Source organism: Marmota monax, unplaced genomic scaffold, assembly GCF_021218885.2.
Source record: "Marmota monax isolate L192 unplaced genomic scaffold, Marmota_monax_Labrador192_F-V1.1 WCK01_AAM20220418_F8-fsc00128, whole genome shotgun sequence".
Taxonomy (NCBI): Eukaryota; Metazoa; Chordata; class Mammalia; order Rodentia; family Sciuridae; genus Marmota; species Marmota monax.
The window spans coordinates 3316490-3338068 of record NW_026693452.1 but is presented as its reverse complement, the minus strand read 5'-3'; the positions used below and the strand labels follow the sequence as shown (position 1 = coordinate 3338068).

The 21579-nt window shown below is 37.2% G+C and overlaps 1 protein-coding gene across 2 annotated transcripts in view; it reads left to right on the top strand.

Moving 5' to 3' along the window:
* The window catches only part of Cds1 (CDP-diacylglycerol synthase 1), a 67139-nt gene that overhangs the window by 3233 nt on the left and 42327 nt on the right, over window positions 1–21579 (top strand). For both annotated transcript variants that reach the window (XM_058583421.1, XM_046457681.2), the window contains exon 2: window positions 15030–15157. In XM_058583421.1, coding sequence (XP_058439404.1) covers window positions 15030–15157 — 128 coding nt within the window. The remainder of the gene's footprint in view (window positions 1–15029; window positions 15158–21579) is intronic.

Sequence of the window (21579 nt, the reverse complement as noted above, 5' to 3'; positions counted from 1 at the left end):
GGAAATAAGGATGGATTGGGAATTAAAAGATGCCTGGTTGCCATGACTTGAGAGACTGAGACAGGAAGATCATAAATTCAAGGCCAGCTACAGTAACTTAATGAGACCCTGTCTCAAAATAAAAAATAAAAAGAGCTGGGACTGTAGCTTAGTGGCAAAGCACCACTGGGTTCAATCCCCAGTATGAGAGAGAGAGAGAGAGAGAGAGAGAGAAAAGATAAAATGCCTGGGACTCAACCAGGTAGAAACAAGGGTTGAGGCAGGGTGTTCTAGGCAAAGGGCCTGTGGAACTGTTCCTTGAATCGGCATTCTAGGCATGGAAAACTAAAAGTAGATGGGAAATCCTGGAGCCTAAACTGCATGTTTGGGAGGTGGGTTCAGAAGCTGAGAGTCTTGTGAAGATATTGGGCTTTATTCATGGACTCTGGGAAGCCTCTGAAAGTTTTTCAGAGATAATAGGAAAAAAGTGCTTATTACCTGAGGGGAAATGTCCACAGTCCTTAAATACTGGATTGGTACATTTCTGTGGCAGTGATCTGAGGAAAGTCCTGGAAGGAAGAATGATCTACCAGAAAGAAACTAAATAGAAGGGTATTAGAAATGCTATAGATGTGAGTTGATGGGGGCTGATAAAAAAGTCTAGTAGGGTGGTGAAATTGGGGTTGAGAGAGAGGATATTTCAAATACTGATGATGGGACTTAGACAAAGGTGACCACAATAAGACTAATAAAAGGACTTACTCGGAGACATATTTTGATAGGTAAGAGACTTTCAGGAAAGAAGCAACAAGTATTGGGAAGTTGTTTGAATTAAGAGTGAGTTTGGAAGAACTGCCTTGGGCTGGGTGAGTCATTCTCCAAACTAGGGAGGTTGAGAAATGGGGCCTACGTGAAGGGTAGGTGGTTCAGTGTGTGATGGAAGCTGAAATGAAAGGTCCAGGTCTCTGCGGATGCCAGTTCCTTATTAGAGAGGGTGAGAGAACTGAAGATGGAGCGCTGGGGGATGTCCATGTTTAGAGGAAGGTTGGAGATGCAGGGAAGTAACCAAGATAATGAGGGTCCTGGGTGCAAAAGGAGGAAGGATTGCTAGGAGAATATTATTAATAGTACCTAGGAGTAAGGGGCTGAGACATAGAACAATGAGGTTAGCCAGCAATCTTAGTAGAAGCCAGGTTTCAGATTGAGGAAAATGAGAGGAGAAATGTTGGTAGTTACTGGTAGAAAGTGATAGTGAAAAGGAATACAGGATAGCAGAGAAGACAGGAGGATCAAGTGAAGATTTTTTTTCCCCTAATGGAAAGGAGATATGTTTGTTTGAAAGACATCAAATGAGGGTGAAGGTGCTCATGAGAATGGTTAGGCCCCAGAAGAAAGAAGGCAGATGTGGGGTAGAGAATATAGTTGATAGTGATATGCAAGGAAAGGAGAGGTTGCATGCTCATATCTTAAGAAAAAAGAGCAGGAATGGAGGGTGAGCATAGAAACATTTGAAATCCAGAAGAGGAAAAAATCCAAGTGTTGGACTGGGCCCTCAATTTTCTCAGTAAAGTAGGTACTCAGAACCAATGAGCTGCAAGGGGTCTTGGAAATTATTTCGTTTAAACTGTAATACCTTTTTAGTGTAATTTTTAGGGAGCATGATATGAAATGACCAAGTAGCAATTAATAGAATTATCAAACCGAGTGAAGATTCAGTTGAACACAAACTTGTTGTGTGCTAAATTAGCATAGTTCTTACTTAACCCAGCAGTAGGTCCTAATATATGATGCTTGTGGGGTGATTTAGAATTCCCAGAGTACTTCTTTTATTATTTGTTTCTCACAACAAACATACATGTTAGAAATAACCCAATTTAATCACTGAGAAGATGGATACTGGGAGCCATTTAGGCCTGGGAATGCCTGAAGGTCAAGGATACCTTAAGTGTATCCTTGCATAGCCAGGATGGAAGTGTTTGACCACAGGTTTGCGTGGTTGGGGAAGTGGGCTCCTGAAGTGATTGAGGGGGATTGAGCATTGGAAGGACACTCTGTGACCTGAGTTAGTAGACTGAGAAGTGGAAGAGAAGGGTGTTCACCTTGAAGTTGTGGTGTGCTTTCAGACTAGGTCCTTGGGGTGCTTGTAGTAGATTTTGGTTTATAAAGTTGAGGGGGGAAATGATCTGGAGATTAGTTCCCTTCTATCTTTCCCCATTTGAGATTGTGCAACTTCTTTTATAATTATGCTAATAGTATTTAAATAAATTATACATTTTGGAACAATTTAGATTTACAGAAAAGTTACAAAGAAAGCAGAATTTCTGTGTATTCTTCACCTGATTTTCCCTAATGTGATTATATCTTATGTAACTGTGATACATTTGTTAAAATTTTAGCAAGTTACCACAGGTGTAACATTGTTAACTAGACTACAGAGTTCATTCAGTTTCACCAGTTATTTCATGAACATCCATCTCACATTGCATTTCATCTCGTTTTTTGACTAAGCCTTATTTTGTTTTCATAAATAACTTCTTGATTTTGGCACACTTCACTTGTCTTAGTGTCACAAGTAAGTGTAATGAACATTCTTCTATATTTTTCTTCTAGATCTAGGCCATTCTCAACCTGGATGCTCCCTAATTATTGATCATTTTTAGTCAGTATTACCACCTAAATAATTTTCCATGATTTAGCTTTTATTACTTGTAGCTTTAGGGATAAGGGGAGTTTCCTTACCACTGAAAATTTGACAATTTTGAGCCTTTGAAAAACTGACAATTATGATGAATGTGATGACATAAAATTTTGTATTGTGCATAGGGTTATCAGGTGAAGGAAAAGTAATAATGCCCAAATCTAGTGCAACTTAAAGGTTTCCATACATTCTCCATATGAGGAGGGGAAATGTGCAGGCAACCTAGGGAGAGTGAATGATTTTGGAAAGAGGAATGGGCCCTCAGATGACCAAGTAACACCCTGTCTGAGACAGATGTAAAGTTCAAGTCTTTTTCTCCAATTGGTGTGTAGATTGTCCCTGGTAGGCTTGAATTCCAGGGAGGGTTTTCATGCAATTGGGTTGTAGTCTGGAGGATCCCTTTTTAATCACACAGGAGAAATTCATGGAAAGCCCTTCCCACCCCCCATACCCACTCAATATGCTGTTCCCTTCAGTTTGAAAAAATACCGTTGCCGCATATTTTGGAATGACATTTTTTAACTATCTCATAGCAGATTCATTTTATTTAGTATCAGTATTTTAGTGCTTGTTTCTCATATATCACCAACTTAACCAAGTTGACAAGACAGTGGGAATTTATGGCTTACCACGGTGAGGAAGAACACCCACCTTCTGCAAAGCCTTGATAGTGTCTTGAGAGTGGGAAAGCCAAGAGATATTTAATTGAGAATTGGAACTTTGACTTCAGGTACACCTTTCAATATGGGGACCTGATTAGATTGGGTAAAAAAAAAAAAAAAAGAAATCACAATTTAACAGCTTTGGATTTATGAAAATAGCCAGGCAAGAATTTTGAGGAAATAGGTTTGATGAGTCGAAGGATAAAATCAGTACTTCCTGTTGAAGAGTCGATAATGTCTTTCAGAAAGTCTTTCCTTTTCATCAGAAAAACAGTGACCTTCTAGGTAGTAGTCACTTGGATAGTAAAGTTATGTGAAGAAAATCAAATTCTAAAGTCACCCTAACATAGACAGTAAGCTATATGGAGGTAGAGGTGGTAGTTCTCACATTTTAAAGTATATTTTATGTTATATTTGTGATTTCTAAGGAATAACCTAGTGTTACTATATGGATTTTTATATATAAACACTTATGATCTTGATTTTGAACTTTTTTTTTTTATAATTCTGAGAATTTTTCTGTAGGATGTCATCAATTGTATCAGACTTAGGATGTGCACTGCACTGGACTTTTAGGTACAAACAAATTTTGTCTGTCATGAAACAAATAAAAGTGAAACAGTTGGGCTGGGGTTGTGACTCAGTGGTAGAACACTTGCTTGGCATGTGCGAGGCACTGGGTTCGATCTTCAGCACCACATAAAAATAAATAAATAAAATAAAGGAAAAAAAAATAAAATAAAGGAATTGTGTCCATCTACAACTAAAAACAATAAATAAATAAAAAGTAAAACAATTTTAAGTAGTCCTGGAAAATTTTTGTAGAGAACATTATATACATAACAGTTTACTCTTTATATTAGTTTATGCATATTCATTTTTGTAAAATAGATTTTCACATGTTATTTCATAGATGGTGTGGTTAAATATAAGAATCTAGTGTATTTGTCTTCCTTTATTCTGTATTTGGAGATATCTTTTTTTTTTCAAATATGGATTTTAATTCAGTACAAGTAAAACAGGTAATTTAGGAACATAAGAACATATTTCCTAAGGCTTGATTTGTTTTTATGCTCTTTTTTTTTTTTTTTTGTACTGGGGATTGAACTGAGGGGCACTCAACCACTGAGCCAAATCCTCAGCCCTGTTTGTGTATTTTATTTGAAGACACGGTCTCACTGAGTTGTTTAGCACCTCATCATTGCTGAGGCTGGGTTTGAACTCGCAATTCTCCTATTTCAGCCTCCAAGCAGCTGGGATTACAGGCATGAGCCCCTGAGCCCTGCTGCTTTTTGTGCATTTTGTAAATGGTTTTTGGATGCCTGCTCTAAGCAAGGCTTTACTTCAGTGTCACCTCTTTTGTGGCTGTTTATATTTTGTACCTTTGAGAAGGGTGGAACTGTGTTTTGTTTATTGCTCAACAACTAATTTTAGAATTTAGTGATTCTTGGATTGTGGATTTTCATTGCATGGAATAATGATTATAAAGTATTTATCAGTATAAAATAATTTTTTCTTTGCAAAATACTTGCTTATACAGAATACCAGTTTTAAGTTCTCAACAATTGTATAGAAAGGAGATAGTCATAGTTTACATCGAAGAAAACTAAAATTTGAAAGCCTTAAAAGCCCTGTACAGTATCAGATTGTATTTAAAGCTGGGATTTATTCTAAATTTTCTGACTAAAACCTATAAAAGATCCTATCATTAGAAAAGTGTCCTAGAGAGTTCCTGAAAGTGTATGTGGGGTGGGTAACTCTACTCAGGGCAAGTGGGATCACTGACTTACATTACAGAAAAGAATTCTAGCACATGTCAGTTGAAGCACAAAAAATTATTTAGGAAAGCAAGGAATACTCATTCAAGGGGAATGGGGGCCATCTCAAGAGTGAGAGACCTTTTGGGGTTCTCAGGTTCCTTTTTATTTTTTTAATTTTTTAATATTTATTTTTTAGTTTTCAGCGGACACAACATCTTTGTATGTGGTGCTGAGGATCGAACCCGGGCCGCACGCATGCCAGGCGAGCCGCTTGAGCCACATCCCCAGCTCCCTCAGGTTCCTTTTTTAAAGGAGAGTTGGTGAGGGATGGGTATGGGAAGGTATATGAGGGTGACATCAGTCTGATCATTTTCAGGATCCGTAAGTCCACTAAGCCAAAGTGACTGTGGGAATCCACACAGTGGATAATAGAGCATTTACTTTATTTTAATTAGTTCTTTTTAGATATACATGACAGTAGGGTGTATTTTGACAATAAGCTGATCCCACAGGAAGGATTATGATCCCACAGGAAGGATTTCAGACAAGTTGCACAGAGTAACAAATAAGAGTTCTTAGAAACTGAGAGTATAGCTGTTCAGGACAGGCACTGAATAGTCTGCCTCTAGGGAGGATGGTGTGGCCCTTTTGTTATTTTTAGGTCCTTTTGTTTTTGCCTTAGTTTCCCTTTCCCCTGTAGGTGTTTACCCCTTTGTTTAGCCCTCAGCAACCTCTTTTTTTTTTTTGGTGAGGGTCACATGACCTGGTCTTGAGGGTTGGAGGTGAACCCATCTTGAAACAATAGTTTCCTTAAAGGGTTGTAATTAAGTCTGGCTGGGGGAGGTTTGGCACTCCAGTTTCCATTTTCTAGATGCTTGTCTGTTTTGATAAGGTTGTCTAAGGTTCCCTTCTTTGACCTTTGACTTTCTTTGAGGTGTGTCTGTTACCACCCTTCATTTCCTTGCCTACTCAGTTGCTTGTGGCTGATGAGTTAATTGATAGTCTCCATTATCTGACTTAGTAGGTCAGTATGCTCCCAGCAGAAAGCAAAGGTCCCCTAAATTTGTAAGTTTCTTAAAATGTCATATTTCCTAACCTATTTATTGGTTGGCTAATTAATAGATAAATTTTATAGGTGGATGACTTATAGGAACTTTTAAGATTTATAGGTTTCCCAGAAATTTGAGAGTGACAGTCCTGGGTGAGAGACTGAGTTGATGAGTGACAGGCCTGGAAAGGTATAAAGAACCCCAGATTAAGGTTATATTTCTGGATCCTTCCTTTATGTCTCATTTCTACCTGTAAAGTTTTAAGTTTTTTTTTTTTTTCCTATCTTAGTTTAATGTTTTAAAATTAATTAAAACATTTGCTTATGAAAAACTTTACTCTGATGATTTTGTTTGATTTTGGACTAATTTGGCCTTTCTGAACCTATGAAATATTGGCATTGAATTAGAAACTTAATAGAAAACCTATAATTTTGTGATATTTAGGCAGCTGGATTTAAATCAAACAAAATTGTTTTTAGTATTTTCTCAAAGATTGATTAGGAGAAGAAATCATTAGTTTTTACTTTGTTTTGTAGTTGTTTATACTTTGACTCATTTATTTGGGAAGTGTTTCATAACTTAATGAGAATGACATTGCAATTTGACGTGATTTCAGATATGGAGAAGAATTAATTAATCACTATATGGGAAGCAGATAAATAGCTTCCCTCTACCCTTCTGGGTTCTTTGGTTGGGATACAAATTAAATGACAATAAGACATATTAAGAGCAGAAAAGCCATAGTTAAGTACATATGTACACATGGGAGTTTCATAGAATCTGAGACTTGACAAAGGGTGAGATGATTGATGTTTTCATAGCATCCTGAGCTATAAAAAAGAATGGGGGCTTGGGTTCCTAAGGAAAAGTGGAGACCAGTCCAGGTAGGAAGGCTGAGAGGAGGAAATGCAGGGTCTCTGGTGACTAAAACTTGGCTTGGTAGGCAGATAAAGTATCCAGCACTGTTGTCTGTGAGCTTCTCTTCTTCACTAATGTTAAGTATCCTTAATAGATGTCAGTGTCTTTTATGACAGGACAGCTTTTCACAGCCACTACTGTGTCTGCAGTTTCTTAGAATAAGCAGCTCAAGATACGGCATAGAAGCATATTTTGGAGTGTTATCTTTTGGTCTTCTGCAGCCATATTGTAGAGTTGTATGCCCCAAGCCCCAATATGACCATCAAATGGTTATTGACCATTCCTGGGGTTTGTCAGACTTAGTAATGTGTCCAAATGTTTACTTATTTTCTTTTCCACAAAAAAGTCAGTTATTTTTTACATCATTGTCATTGATTGCTTGTCTGCTAAAGACTTTGCCAGCACTAACAAGATTTTTAATTTTCTTTTAAATACAAAAGCAAGGACACAGGATGGGAGAAACAGTGTTCTGCAGGAAGAACTCATTCTTATGGAAATTTAAGCACCTTTTTGTAAACATTGAAGGCTAGGAAAGCAATGTTGCTGTCTCCTTCTTGTCTAAGGTTGCCATTCCTTTTATTGGCCAGGACCCTTGGCTAGCTATTTTAAGATCTCAATGTGAGGCTGCTGAACCAATCTGACTTCATCATATGTTTGGCCCAGGTGTGACCAAACACCATGGCAGTTATGGCTGGGCTCATTGCCATGTTCCTGTTCAAGCAGGCCATTTCAAATATGAGGTGGCATTGTAGGACCGTAAATATTTATATTAAGCCCATCGGAAATTTAATATTTCACCCTAATATACAAAACCCAGATCCGGGAAACAAGATTAGACTATTATCTCTTTCAAGATTGTGTTTTTTATTTTCATTCTACTCACTGTGCTCATCTTTGAACTGTCTCAGGGTACAGATTTGAAACAACTCTGTGGGCCACTATTCATGTAGAACCCAATGTAGACAGTGTCTCCTGGCATTCTACATGTGATAATCTTATTTATAATAAAGTATAATGGCATTTAATAAATTTGGTATTGATAACAAAGGATCATATTTAAGGAACACCTAGGCCCCTATCCACTACTCACCTTGGTGACTAATCTTGCCAGAGGTAATCAGAATTTCAATGTTATATTCACTCTTTCCTTCCTTCTCTTGATAGGTTTATAACATGTTAGTATCCTGAAATATTATGTTGTTTAGTTTTGAATATTTTCTTAGTATTTAATATACATAAATGATCATTAGCACTTAGATTTAGCAATTAAGATTTTGCTAAATTTGCTTTATCCTATCATATGCATTTTTAGTAAATATTTTGTTGGTGAGCATTTGAAAATAAATTGCAGACATCTTAGCCATTCACTTTTGGTAGTAATGCATGCATGTCTTAAAATAAAGTTAAAATAAAGACATTCTTATAAATAGCCACAATACTGTTATCATATCTCTAAATTAGAGTGTATAGCTGTATAGTATAGCTGGGAATAGTGGTATGTGCCTGTAATCCCAGAACTCAGGCAAGGGATCACTTGAACCCAGGAGTTCAAGACAATACCAATATCCCATTCTGAAGAAAAAAAGTCCATTTTCTTATTTTCCTAGTGGCCATCAAATGTCTCATTGTTTCTTTCCTCCTAAGTCAAGATCCCAGCAAGGTTTACACATTACAGAAAATATTTGGGAACAGGTTTAGTTATTCTTCGTTTGTATACTTGTTTTCCTCTCTGATGGAGGCAAACATTAGCATTGATATTATTGAAGAACTATTGGTATTATCTTTGTTGGCCCTGAAAAAGTGATAATGCTTACAGCAAGTGAGCATTAATAAGTTCTCAGGTAAAGTACAAATTTATGATCATAATAATAATTCACATTTGAAGAAAGCTCATCAGTTTTCTCAGTGTTTCTGTTTTTCCATGGCTTTTTTCCTTCAGGTATCTTTATTCCTAATTTGGAATTTAAACTTACATAAATGATGCAATAATACATAGTTTAATCTTACATGTACTAGAATGATCTATGAATAATAGAGAGATCAGAATGAGCCAAAAATTTAGGAAAAGTCTGAGATCAGGACTTGAAATTAGATAGGATTTGAACATTGAAATAGCCTTTAAGAAATGGCAAAAGATAGTAAAAACAGTGATGTTGCTGACTGGCAGACATGGCCTGATTTCATTTGAGAAAACAGATGATGGTTATCGCTCACTCAGCATGTGGGCTAAGACTGAGGGTGCACAACCCACTACAATGTGGCAGAGAGTTAGGTTGCTGGAGGGGCATATGGGAGCAGCATGAACTGGTCTGGGAGCTCTGTTCAGTAGTTTCTTATAACTACTATAATAAATCATCACAAATTTATTGTCTTAAAATAACACACTTTGACTGTCTTACAGTCTAGAGCTCAGTTGTCTGAAATATCAGTTGTCTGTCACCAGCATGAAATCAAAGTATTAGTAGGACGGTATTTCTTCTAGGCATACAACTCCAAAATATGACTGTAGGAGACCAAAAAATAACACCCCAAAATATGCTTCTTCCATTTATAAGAACTCTTGTAATTATATTTAACCTACCTGGATAATCCAGGATAATCTCTCCATCTCAAGGTCAGTTATTAGCAAACTTGATCCTGTTATATTAATTCTCCTTTTCATTGTAACTTTGTAGGGTCTGGGACTAAGACATATCTCTTAAGTGAATGGGCAATTAGTATGTCTTTTAGAGGTTCCCTGAAGAAATGATACCTAAGTTGGTATATCATCCCCCCTTGCTTTTTCTTCTCCTCCTTATTCTTCTACTTCTTCTTCCTCCTCTTCTCCTCTCCTTCCTCTTGCTCACCCCTCCTTTCTCCTCTTCCCCTTCCTCCTCTCTCTCCTCTTCTCCCTACCCTCTCCTCCTCTTTCTCCTCCTCCTCCTTCTTTTCTTTCAGAAATTCATTAAGGAAAACATATACACATTTAGGAGAGAACATGGGCTATCTCAAGGGAGAGCTATCTTTTGGGATAAAGTAAGAAATACATATTCAAAGGGGGAATGCAGGCCATCTTCAGAGGGAGAGAGACAGCTAGAAGTTCAGTTCTGCAGAGCATGAAATGGCAGGTGGTATGGCCATAGCCCTAACTGGAGATTTAAACCCAACTTCGGGTTTAAATCCCAGAGGTGAAGACTGGACTTGTTCTTAAGTAGTGGGGAGCTACTGTGAAATTTTAAATGGGAGGTTGGCATAATCAGATTTGCCTTTTGCTCATGCATTTTTTGTCTTGTGAGACACATCTGTTTTTTTTTTTTCCCAGGCATTGGGGTCTACCATTTAGCATGATGACTGATCAGAATATTGTGTGGTATGCTGGATGATCCAAACCTCTCTTTTTTGTGGGTAATAGACCAGGGCTGCAGAGAAGGATTTGGAGCACCATTTCTTTTCAGTTAAATTTGGAAAAATAAGGAGGATTTATCCATTTTAATTAATAAGTGTATGATAGGACCATAGAGGTGCTAGTTGATGAAGTAGTCAGATTTTTACAAAATATAATGTTACTAGGTTCTTTGACCCTTCCTCACCCTCAAAGAGGTTTCAGAACCACCTCCCCACCCAGTCCCACTCATGGTTCACAGAACTGCTAACTCACTAGAGAATACATCAAGCACAGATAGGAGCAGTTCTCTCCTGGGAAAAAGAAAAGGAATCCACACCTGCATGGAAACAACAAAGAAATGACAGAAAATACTGAAATCAGGAGCACAGCTTAATGTTCTTTCAAGGAAGAACTGTTTGAAAAGATTTTTAACAGGCACCTCTGTAAAGCACAGACCTCTGTGGTGCTTGCAAGTTTCCTTTTGCTTGATTATAAATTCTAATGTTGAGATACAGGGAATAGTGTGGACTTCAAAGGATCCACAATGGAGAATTTAACTGGTTTCCAATTCACTTTTTGTGGGGGGGGGGAGGGATGAACCAGGCATAAAAGGGGTAGGAAAGTTTGTGTGATTTAATATATTTTTCTGGGTTTCATTCCAAACTGGTACTTACCTTCATTGTTGCAGAGACTTGTCTTTGGAGTCTTTGTCTTGAATGAACTGGATCCTTGGCTGCCTGACCCCCTGTGCTTTCAATCCTGTTCTTTTAGTCTCCAGCATTAGGAGCTACCTCAGCCCCTTTTCCTGGACCACTCTTTAAGAATCATCACTAGCTATGACTTTGTAACAAATATCACAATGATATTCACTGAATTAAACACACTTAAAGTGCTAAGTTTGTTCAGGCTGTTATAACAAAACACTATGGTATAGGTGGCTTAAATAACAGAAATTCATTTCTCATAGTTTTGGAGGTGAGAAGTCCAAGATGAAGGTACTAGTCAATTGGTTCCTGGTGAGAGGCCTCTTCCTGATTTGCCATTGAATACTTACTTGCTGGGTCTTCCTGTAGTAGAGAGAGATTATCTCTTTTGTGTTTTATAAGGGCACTAATTTCATTCTGGAGGTCTCCACCTTTGTGACTTAATTACTGGCCATTCCATGTCCTTGTCACATTGGGAATTAGGAAATTAGCATATAACTTTTGAAGGGACAGAAATAGTCAATCCATAGCAAGTACAATTTGATGGGTTTTGACATATGTATACCCATGAAACCACCACCATAATCAAGATAATGAATATCATCTTTGAGCACCAAAAGTTGTCTCCCTTTCATAATTCTCCCTATATCCCTAGGTACACACTGATTTGCTTTTTGGCACTAGAGATGGAATTTACTTTTTTCTGGAATTTTTTATCAATGGAATATTATATACATACATGTATTTACATATCTCTACATATACATATCACATGTCCTTTTATTCATTTTTTGTCATTTGACATAATTATTTTGAGAATCATCCATGTGTTCATTTCTGCTGCAAGAGAGAGTAGTCCATTATACGGAAGTAGCACAATTTGTTACTTCATTTCTTTGTTGGACATTTGGTTTGTCTCTAGTTTTTTGGCTATTGTAAATACAACTGCCATAAACATTTGCATACAATCGTACACAAAAGGATATATATATATATTGCTGGGAGTGGTGGCACATTCCTGTAATCACCTACTTGGGAGACTAAGGCAGGAGTATTGCAAATTTGAGACCATCCTGGATAATTTAAACAACAGGTTCATGGTGTATAATGAGTTGAAAAGAGAAGCTATACGGAAGTCATGGGCCTAAAGAAGGAAGGGAAGTTTGAGGATCATCTTTAAATTATGACATAATAGATGTGACAGAAAGCAGCTCCAAATTTGGTTCTCATAATATACCTTCATTCAGTACGCACAGTGCATGTGACCCTGTTTAATTGAGCATTTAAAATACTATTTCTTCTTCTTCTGATTCTCCTTTCTAAGTCTGGCATCTTTATAACAGAGTATCCATACATGAAGTGGGGTGGGGGAGGGCGAGGGAGAGAGAAAGAGTTCTTACTGCTATCCTAATTCTGGTAGTTAAATAACATTGCTTTAAAATGTCACTAATTAGAATTTATCTTTTATTCTTCAGTTATTAGACTATAATTGAAGAAACCCAGTTTAATCTTTTTTCAGGGGGGTGTATCAAGGATTGATGAAATCAGGGGCACTCAGCCACTGAGCCACATCCCCAGACCTATGTTGTATTTTATTTAGAGATAGGGTCTCACTGAGTTGCTAAGCATCTCACTGTTGCTGAGGCTGGCTTTGAACTAGTGATTCTCCTGCCTCAGCCTCCTGAGCTGCTAGGATTGTAAGTGTGTGCCACCACGCTCAGCCCTAGTTTAATCTTAATTTTTTTAAAATTTATGTTTCTAAAGGAAATAAAGCAGAACTCAGAAGCTTAAATAATACAACTAAGAGCAGGACAGCTAAAAGAAGCAGTGGAGGGGAGGATCATGGTCCAGGAGCATTATTGCCAAGTGAATTTTGAAGTGGTTTGTGAATATTTTTAGTTTTTCCGAGGACCTCAATTTAAATTCTAGTCCTTTGCTTTTATTTTACATATGTGAAAATTGAAGGCTGAGTTTTCTGGGGGCTCAGCAACATGCCTTTTGTCACACTCATACGGTATAGGTATAGGTAGAATGAACACTGGTAACTCCCAGTTCCTAGTTTTGTACTTTTTTGTAACGTTGCAATGTGAGGTAGTCACCCCTCCACTACCACTCACACCACACCTCTCAGTGCTGGGAGTTACTGAAGGTGAAAAGGAGGCGGGCGGCGGGGGTGGGGGGAGTAATGTGCCCCATTGCTGTAGCTGTGATAGACCTCCTAGCATGGCTCACTGACATGAGAGACTGACAGGTTCTAGAAGATGTTCTGTTTGGTTGCTTATTAGTCAACATCTCTCTGTTGAAGTTGCTTTGGGTCCAGCTGATGCTCAGTGGCCCAATGGGTATTCAGCATGTCAGTTTCATTTGTCAGCTTTGGTATAATAACACATTCAATTTCATAATCACTTAATGAACAGTTGCAGCTGGTAAACTAAAGTTTATTGTTGCTTTATGAAAACTGAAAATACTCCCAAAGGCTAAATTTTTTTATTTGGTAAGCTAAAATTTCATTTGGTAAGCTACTCAGTGAGGCATTAGAAGACTTGATTTAATCATAATAATAGCTTGCCACTTATTTGAATTGACTAAGTCCTTGACATTATACTATTTTTTTCCCTTAGCATTATAGTAAAGGCTTTGTTTTATAAACAAACAGTTAAAAGTGGTGAAAAAATTTCCCAAAGCTTTGGAGCTTATTTAACTGGGGCTGAGTTTGGATTGAGACTCCCCAATGTTCTGAATTCCTAGCCACTTTTATCCAGGATTATTTGTGGCCCAATATTCTATTCAGTGCCCCATCTTCTCCTCTTTTCTTCCTATGAATATTCTCCTTCTATTCTATCCCAGTTCTGTGCCCTTGCTCTGATTTTCCCCTTCATAAACCACTGTCTTTACTAAAAGCTGTTGGGTAGGGGGGCATGTATGTGAAGGTAAGATGGATGGTGTGGAAGAGGGGAGGACATGGGAGTGGTGTTCACCTTCAAAACAGAACCTTAGATGACATCTTTGTTTTTAAACTTGTTTTGAAATTTGTTGATTACAAAATGTCATATTTACATCCTTGAAATTGTACAGTGACTACTTTTGTCTAAAGGCTCGGAGTTGCTGCTCTCAGCACACACTCACAGCTCCTGTATATGCATGCTTAGATGTCAGTTTGGGTTTCAGATAACTTCCAAAAAAATCTTTCCATTAAAGAAAATGCTTTTGATCATTGTTTACCTACCACTAAAACAGAATAATAATGTCTCTTTGATCTACTTCATTGAAATTATCTCTTTAAGATCTCATAAAAATGATGGAAGTTAAAATGCTTAAATATGTGTAAAAGTCTATGCCTGTATAAGATATTCTTCCTACTGTTGATGCTTTGATTGCCATCAAATGAAAAAAAGGGACTATGAACAGCTGATTAAAATCTGTATGAAAATAACACTTTGTTTCCTTAGTAGAGCAGCAAAATAATGCATATTTGATTCTTTCTTTCTTTTTTAATATTTATTTTTTAGTTTTTTTAGGTGGACACAATATCTTTATTTTATTTTTATGTGGTGCTGAGAATCGAACCCGGTGCTTCACTCATGCTAGGCGAGCGCACTACCACTTGAGCCACATCCCCAGCCCCCCATATTTGATTCTTTCAATAAATTTCTGCTTTAGAGAATATATGAGCTTTTTTATTTCTTTCATTTAAGTTAATTCCTTTATATTGAGATTTTAAGAAAGACAAACTTTCCTAATAATAAAGTATAATGGCACTTGAATATTTAAGATAATTTAGGAGTTGTTTGTTTCAGATTATGTAACACTGAGCAATAAATGAATGCATTGGCAGGCATGTGCTTTAAAACAACAACTATTTTGCAAACTGATTTTCATATTTATTTACTTTTAGGAAACAGATATTGATGACAGATTTGGAGATTTGGATTCCAGAGCAGATTCTGATATTCCAGAAATTCCACCATCCTTAGATAGAACCCCTGAGATCCTGAAGAAAGCTTTGTCTGGTTTATCTTCAAGGTATGATTGCAGGAAGACAAATATGCCTTAGTACAGAAAATAAGCTTTGTTTACCATTGTCTGTGTAATAAATATGACATTTTGTAAGTTGGGGGACTATGAGAGGAAAGCCCTTCCTTATAACCACTTAATATGTGAGGCAGTCCTAAGTGCTTGATGTACATTTTTTTTTCTTTTTACTGAATGTAAAGTTACCATATAAAACTCCATAACACTTTTATTTAAAAATGTTATTGAGGGCTGGGGATGTGGCTCAAGCGCTAGCACGCTCGCCTGGCATGCGTGCGGCCCGGGTTCGATCCTCAGCACCACATACAAACAAAGATGTTGTGTCTGCCGAAAACTAAAAAATAAATATTAAAAAATTCTCTCTCTCTCTCTCTCTCTCTCTCTCTCTCTCTCTCTAAGAAATAGTATAAAAATGTTATTGACTATAAAATTTCAGATAATTTTATATTGCCTTCCATTATATGCTTTAGTGATATGAATTATGAAACTTATAAAAGCAAACCCCAGCAACTTGGGAGGACAAGACAGGAGTATTGCAAATCTGAGGTCAGCATGGGCAACTTAGCAAAACCTTTCTCAAAATAGAAAATAAAAAGGGATGGGTATATAGCTCACTTGTAGAGCCCCTGTGACTTCAATCCCTGGGAAAAAATTTAAAAATCAAAATAAGTATAAGATTTATCCAAATTAAAAAAAATATGAAATGTTACATAGAGACATAGACCAGTGTTTCACCAACATTTTTGACTGTGACACAGAAATACATTGCATATCATATTCCAAGAGACACATAAGCTTGTATTTTACCTGCAGCAGAAATGTAATGAAGTATTTCTTTCTGGTACTGTGTGTGATGCCCTGTTATTTCTGTTTGATTTGTGTGTGTGTGTGTGTGTGTGTGTGTGTGTGTTTGTTTTACCAAAAAGTGCTGGATACAACTTACTTGATTTTACTACCCACAGGTCATAATTTGCTGTTTGAAAACCACTGGTTTTATCATTTTTTTTTCGTAAATGTAATAAGAGTTTTTCTCTTTCTTGCTTTTGTGAGTAGCCATTCTGAGTCTGACACAGACTCACAACAGATTATTTCTTTGATCTCAGAAAGTGTTAGGGCTTCTCCCCACCAGCAAGCAAGCAAGGAGTTCTTCTGTGGACCCCAGCAACATATCTTTTGATCCTGTTCAACTCTGACACTGTCTGCCTGGAGAGAGCAGCAGATCCCATAGGTTGAGATCTCAGTTCCACAAGATTGGCCCTATTTCAGACACTAGTCATTAAATCTGAGCCTCTGGAACTTATGACCCATCAGCTACATATTGTGGTTCCCTTTTCAGGCTGAAATAAAAAAGCTCACAGAACTCAGGAAGATACTTACTTACCTGTGCCAGTTTATCATAAAGGCCATTTAAAAGGATTTTAAAATAAGCATCTAGATGAAGAAATGCAGTATGCAGTCTGGAAGAATCCCATGCACAGGAGCTTCCATGGCCCTGAAGTGGGGGTGCACCACTCTTCCGGCATGTGGATGCATTGTTGTTTACCTTCCTGCTGTCCAGAAGCCCTCCAAACCCTGTCCTCTTGGGGTTTTATGGAGTCTTTGTACAGACATGACTGAAACATGGACAACTGCACAGAAATGTAAGCAGGTAAAAAGGGTCTAACACTCACAGACTGATTGGGGAAACCTAGCAAGGCCCTTCTGTTCAGATTATTCTTGACTTTCCCATGTAGCATTCATTCTTCCCAGGTATGGGTCAGGACCCCTTCTGAAACGGTGGTCTTATCATCTGCTATTGGACAAGTTAGGTCAGAGAATTTCTTTATGGCCAGCTCTAAGACAGATAGGTGAAGGAAAATTAGAACATATTTTTAGTTTCTGTGACCTGCTTTCAGGAAAAGAAATTTTAATTTCTATGGCTTGCTTTAGAAAAAAAGGAACAGGTGAAAGGAAGGCAGAAGAAGGCCCAGTGTGGGGATGGATTTGACTTTCTGAAGCCTGCTTTCGAGTACTAAACTGCCCTGGCATTATTCTCTTCTCTGGGAGTATGAGCTTGGAACTGTGGTCAAAAGCCAAAATATATATATCATAATGTCATAGCCATATTAGAATAAAGTAATTGAATGCATAATTTTTATATTTTTAAACCAGTAGTACAAATCTATGGTCTTTTAGTAAAAACACGAGTATGATATTTATAGTTTTTGTTCCCAGTTGTTTTCATGATATAGTTCAGATGTACCTTTGCTTTAAAATCTCATCAGAGCTATCTCAGATGTGAACACTTATAGTTTTGTAAGAATGATGCTGGATTTCTCTGTGTCATTAATATAATTAGATCTTCCTTAGTAATTATTTTTTTCTGTTATACCAGTAACAAATAATAGCAGCTAATTTTTAAAAAATATTTTTTAGTTGTAGATGGACACAATACCTTTATTTGTTTATTTATATGTGGTGCTGAGGATTGAACCTGGAGCCTCACACATACATGGCAAGCACTCTCCACTGAGCCGCAACCCCAGTCCCTATAGCAGCTAATTTTTATTGAACATATATAATTTGCTAGGCAATGCTCCAATCACTTTACACATACTGACTAATTCATTCTCATGCCTACCCTGTAACACAGGGGTAGTCTTACAGCTAATTTGTACATGAGGAACCTGAGATTCAGAGATCATAAATATATCAAGGGTCTTGTGGCTAGTAAGTGGTGGGGCCTCATTCTGAGCTCAGGCAGTGTGGCTTTAATGCCTTTGTTTTTACCTGTGCTAATTATGAGAGGATTAGTTCTTAAAGAAATGAACAATAGATAATACAATAATTGCAATCTCAAGAAACTTCTGTACAAAGATTATATGAATGTTTTAAAATATCTTCTATATATTTTTAGTCTCTTTTAAATCTAATGACTAAAAAGAGACTGCTATGCAGAAAATTAGAATTTGTAGATACATAGGATTAAAAATCACAATTATGTGAGAAATTTACATGAATTCTAAGGAGGAAAAAGCCCTATAATCCTCCTATCATTACTTGGATTTATATTACTTTGGTATATACCCTTTGAAACTTTTTCTTGTGCATCAAGTATATGTGTGTGTAATGTAGAAATGAGCTCATACTGTTTTCTGCCTTGCTGTTCTCATTTTAATTTGTAGTATTATTAGGAGCAACATTTCATATTTTTAAATATACTTCAGGACCTTCATTTCTTTTTGTGCAGTGCTAGAGATAGAGCCCAGGGCCTTGCTCAGGCTAGGCAAGTGCTTTCCCACTAAGCCACATTCCCAACCCACTTCAGAAACATTTTTAGTGGCTTCGTGACACATTCCATCGTATGGCTGTTGTCCAGTTTATCCAGCTGAGCACCGAGTGCTGGGCATTTAGTTTGCTTTTGAATTTTCATGATTTAAAACATCTCTGCATTAAACATTTTGCTTTGTAACTAACTCTTTTTAGAATCCATAATTATTGCCTGAGGATAACATTTTTTAAAAATGAAATTACTGGGGCTGGAGTTGTAGCTCAGGAGTAGAGCACTTGCCTAGCACATGTGAGGCCCTGGGTTTGCTTCTCAGCACCACAGATAAATAATAAAAATGAATAAAAATTTAAGAAAAGGTCCATCAACATCTATCTGTATCTATCTATGTCTCTGTCTATGTCTATATCTATCTATATCTATATATATATATATACATATAAAATGAAATTGCTTAGCCAAGGTTTGTGCTCATTTTTAAGGCTTTGTATAATGCCAGGAGGGCCTAAGTGGTCTTCACGCACTTGGCAAGTTGCCTCAGTCCATTTCGTGACCTGTGTGTGGGTCTGTGCGCTGGCCAATTAGGTTTCTCCCTCTATCCTTTAGTGGATGTCTTCTCTAGCCAATGTTTGGTAGTATATGGAAATACTTGAGGTTGTCACAAGGTAAAGCCCTACCTTCTTGGCAGCTGGTGGGTAGAGCCCAGAGATGCTGCTAAGTGTCATCATATGGTAGACTTTCTTGACAAAGAGTGATCTGTCCCACAACATTGCTAGAGCTAAGGTTGAGAAACCCTAGAAACATCCAGTTGTAGCCTTACTCATGCTTCTAAACTTTCTAATGCCATCTTCTTTCTCTGCCTACTTACTGTCCACTTTGGCCAGAGGTTAGTGGTAGACTTTCTCCAAATTCCTACTCTTTGTCTGATGGCCCACCTGGATACTGTTCATTCCTCAGGCTGCCTCTGGGTTCTGATTATTGTGAACTGCCTTCCCAATACAGGTTCTCAATGACTCATGATGCTTGTGTCTCTACTAAAGTAATTAAAAAAACCCTTTCATTAACTTTTGAAATAAAAGCCAACTACTAGGTATAATAACAATAAGAATGAACAATGTGTGTAACTACTTGAGATTATTACTTTTGTTTGTTTGTTTTGTGGTGCTGGGGATTGAATCCTTGGTCTTGAGCATTCGAGCACATTCTCTTCCACTGAGCAAACCCCCATCCCTAAGATGATTACTTTTAAGGATGATACTTAATTATGTACTCATTTCTAGTTCATACCGGTCCTGAGGTCCTCAGAAACAGTCCATGGGTGGTGGTTTGGTGTGATGACTTGGACCTAAAATTTAGGCTTCCCCTGATGTGATCATTGTAGTATGGAAAAGGAAATGGAGAATTTAAAATTCTGAGCCAGACTATACTTTTTTTTAAATAGGAGTGATTCCTGCCTTCCACATAATTACACTTTATTGTGAATCCAGTGCTTCTCCTTGAAAGGTGACTTTTGGTTTATACTATGCTCTGGTTTGAATGTGATTCTCAAAGTTCACATATAGAAAACATAATCACAAATGAAATAGTGCTGGGAAGTGAGGCCTAATAAGTGGTGAAAAGCCCTCATGAATATATTAATGTCATTATCATGGGTCTGGGTTATTTATCACAAGTGAGCTTATAAAAGTGGGTTTGACCCTCTCTTGGCCTCTTGCCCTTCTACCTTCCATCATGGAGCAATGTGGTAACCTCACTAGATGCTACACCTTGATATTAGACTTTCCAACCTGCTGACTATAAGAAGCAAAATAATCTGTTCTTTATAGATTACCCAGTTTTAGATATTCTGTTATAGTATCCCAAAATGGACTAAGATACATTATCAATGAATGTTTAAGTATGTGTTAATCTTTTATGTGCTTAACCTTATATTAGATATTCTTGGGAAATTTAAGGCAGAGTCATTTAAATTAAAATAAGAGAATTAAATCTTTGTTCTTATTGAAAGAGAGGAATTTGGGGTGGGGGGAGGAGATAGGTCCATATTAAAAAAGACAACCAGATAGAATATGTTCCTTAAGGGCTTAGGTTTTCGGTTCATTTTGGCATGATGTGACTAGAGTAGGTTTCCTATTTAAAATCTCTGGTTCTTATCACCTGCCATTCTCTGAAGCTCAGAGCTGGACATAAGAGCTACCCGGACTGAGCAGCACCTTTCCAGGGGCTGATTGCTGCTGCTTCTGCTACATCCTTTTCTCTAGAAGATAGTCTTGCTAATTCCACATCTGAGATTCAGTCATAAGGAGGGCTAAACATGCTTCCAGGTTTCATACAAACAGGAAGGATTATACCAGTGGCTGGTTTATTTTTCCCTGTTTATCTCTGACTAGCTTTTTGACTTAGCCCAGTTTCTAATCCATTCATTAATCCACAGTTATGACTATAAAACTAAATGGAACCTTTCTGCTATTGCACTTTTGACTCTGTACCCATTTTTAGTTCAGCCCCAAGCTTATATCTCAGGAGAAATGTATGAATCTCTATAGTTTGTTAAACAGCAGAAGGAAATAAAGTGGGTTAAGTTAAATTTGAGTCCCTTGTGAAGCTGGAATAAAAGTACATGGATTTAATGTTGTTGGCATTTTAAATCTTTTGAGTTTAGCAATGATGCAGTGAAAGGGTTATTTGAAAAAGAAGTTTTTAAACTACATGGGAGAGTGATTGAAAGCAAGGAATGTAATCAGTATCTTATAAACGGATGAAATAAGCTAATATTTCTGTTATGAAAAGGGAACAAGAATCCATGCTTTAAAGTACATGTTACTATTACTATATGAATCAAAATGTTTTATAACAATTTAAATGCTCTTATTAGTAATTTAAAAATTAATAAAAATCTTAAAAAAACACCAACAATTTTAGGTTCAGAAATATAGGTACATTCAGATTTTTTTGTTTGTTTGTTTGTTTTTTGAGACAGGATCTCACTATTTTGTCCATGCGATCTTTGGATTTCTGGGTTAAAGTGATCTTCCCACCTCAGCCTTTCCAGTAGCTGGCACTGCAGGTTATACCATCATGCCAGGTCAGATCATAAGATGATTCAGATATCATCATCCATGAATTAGACTCATTCTGGGTTTTA